Source organism: Myotis brandtii, unplaced genomic scaffold (assembly GCF_000412655.1).
Source record: "Myotis brandtii unplaced genomic scaffold, ASM41265v1 scaffold148, whole genome shotgun sequence".
NCBI classification, from domain to species: domain Eukaryota; kingdom Metazoa; phylum Chordata; class Mammalia; order Chiroptera; family Vespertilionidae; genus Myotis; species Myotis brandtii.
The window spans coordinates 603,176-605,365 of record NW_005355347.1 but is presented as its reverse complement, the minus strand read 5'-3'; the positions used below and the strand labels follow the sequence as shown (position 1 = coordinate 605,365).

At 55.9% G+C, this 2,190-nt stretch overlaps 1 protein-coding gene across 1 annotated transcript in view; it reads left to right on the top strand.

Annotated features, from left to right (window-relative positions):
- The first annotated feature begins 878 nt into the window (after nucleotides 1-878).
- The window catches only part of LOC102249290, a 4,749-nt gene continuing 3,437 nt past the window's right edge, over nucleotides 879-2,190 (top strand). The window contains exon 1 of the mRNA XM_014535674.1: nucleotides 879-2,025. Within this exon, the coding sequence (XP_014391160.1) occupies nucleotides 941-2,025 (1,085 nt within the window). The 5' untranslated portion in view covers nucleotides 879-940. The remainder of the gene's footprint in view (nucleotides 2,026-2,190) is intronic.

Sequence of the window (2,190 nt, the reverse complement as noted above, 5' to 3'; positions counted from 1 at the left end):
GTCCCGGGATCCCCAATTCCCACAAGGGACCCCACTCCGGAGGGTCTTCTAACCGCGGTAAGTGTCTGTGTGTTGTCTGTTCTGTTCTGTGGGAGCTCGCTTCTGTAATCTGTGCCTGATAAGATCTAAGTGGACGCACGGGCGGATCACAGGCAGGAAGAGTCAGGGGACGCCTTGGCCTTCCATCTGGAGGGGTGTGAAAACCCCTCAAACCTCTGGGACGAGGCGGGTCGCTCCCGCCAGCTGGCATACATCGTCCATCTTCCGCGGGGTCGGAAGGCTGTTCTTAGGTGTCTTTGTCTGTTTGGTGTCTGTGTTCTTTTGTCTAATTTTGTGGACTCACTGGACGGACGTTATGGGACAGACTCAGACAACTCCTTTAAGTATTATGGTTGATCATTTTAAAGAGGTTAAGGGAAGGGCTACTAACCTCAGTGTAGCAGTAAGGAAGGGTCGATGGCAGACTTTCTGTTCCAGCGAGTGGCCGGCTCTCAATGCTGGGTGGCCGCCGGAGGGGACCTTCGACCTCCCCACCATTCGCCGGGTCAGGGAAATCGTTTCTCGGCCGAAGGGGGGTCATCCCGATCAGCTCCCTTACATTATTACTTGGCAGGACCTCGTGGAGGACCCTCCCTCCTGGCTCAAGCCCTTCCTGGCTCCACGCCCGCCGGAGCCGGCACCCATTCTTGCCTTGCAGGAAACGGAGAAGAAGAAAAAGGAGGAGAAAAAAACCACCCTGCCATCGGCTCCGGCTCCCCTCTACCCGGTTTTGCAGGGGGGTAATGAAGAAGAGTTAATTTTTCCTCCCCCGTATCAGCTCCCCAGGTTGCCGGAGAGAGTCGATCCTGCCCCGTCGCGGGAAGCTGACGCAGTTCCGGTTCCGGGTGTGGCCGGGAGCGGGGTTCCGGCTGTTCCGGTTCCGGCAGTTCCGGTTCCGGGTATGGCCGCAGTTCCGATGGGAAGCCCGCCCCTCACCCGGCTGAGAGCACAGCGGGAGCTGTCTGTCGCCGCACCCGATTCTACTATCAAGACCCTGCCCTTACGGGCCGCCGGACCCCCAGATGCGGATGGCAATCAACCTTTTCACTATTGGCCTTTCGCTACAAGTGATTTGTATAACTGGAAGACACAGAACCCTAAATTCTCCGAGAAGCCGGGGGCGCTTATTGATTTGTTAGATTCTGTTCTTTTCACCCATCAGCCCACATGGGATGACTGTCAGCAGCTTTTACAGGATCTGTTCAAAACGGAGGAGAGAGAGAGAATCCTCAATGAGGCCCGGAAGGTGGTTGCCGGCGTAGACGGAAATCCAACCACCAACCAGGCACAGATAGATGTCTCTTTCCCCTTAACTAGACCTGACTGGGACTTCAACACGGCAGAAGGTAAGGAGAGGCTCCGAATCTACCGTCAGACTCTAATGGGGGGTCTCCGCATGGCTGCTAGGAAGCCTACCAATTTGACCAAGGTAGGGAGCGTACAGCAGGAAAGAGATGAGTCTCCAGCTGCCTTTCTGGAACGGATCATGGAGGCATATCACACCTATACCCCCATGGATCCAGAAGCTCCAGAAAATAAGGCGGCTGTGGTCATGAGTTTTATAAACCAGTCAGCCACAGACATTAGAAAGAAACTGCAGAGGATAGATAGACTAGGGGAAAAGAGTTTTCGGGACTTGCTGGAAGTGGCTGAGAAGGTGTATAACAACCGAAAGTCTCCTGAGGAAAGGCAAGCCCGCGCCATGGTGGCTGCCAGTGACAAGCAGACCCAAAACCTGGCCAAGATTCTGCTAGCCACCACTGCGGAGAACCCTGGGGAGCGGACCCGCCACCTTCGCCAGCTTGCCGATGACCAAGAAGGAGGTAAGAGGCCCGCCCGGGGCAGGAAGAAAAAGCTGCAACGGAACCAGTGTGCTTATTGCAAAGAGATAGGACACTGGGCCCGGGACTGCCCAAAGAGGGCCGGTAAAAAGGGAAACAAAACGGACCGGGTGGAGGTCTTAGAGCTGGGAGGACTGAGCGATTAGGGGGGTCGGGGTTCGGACCCCCTCCCCGAGCCCAGGGTAACTCTTAGAGTGGAGGGGACTCCTGTTAACTTCCTTGTCGACACTGGAGCACAACACTCGGTCCTACGTACACCTCAAGGGAGGCTAGCCAACAAAAAGTCCTGGGTGCAAGGGGCAACTGGCAT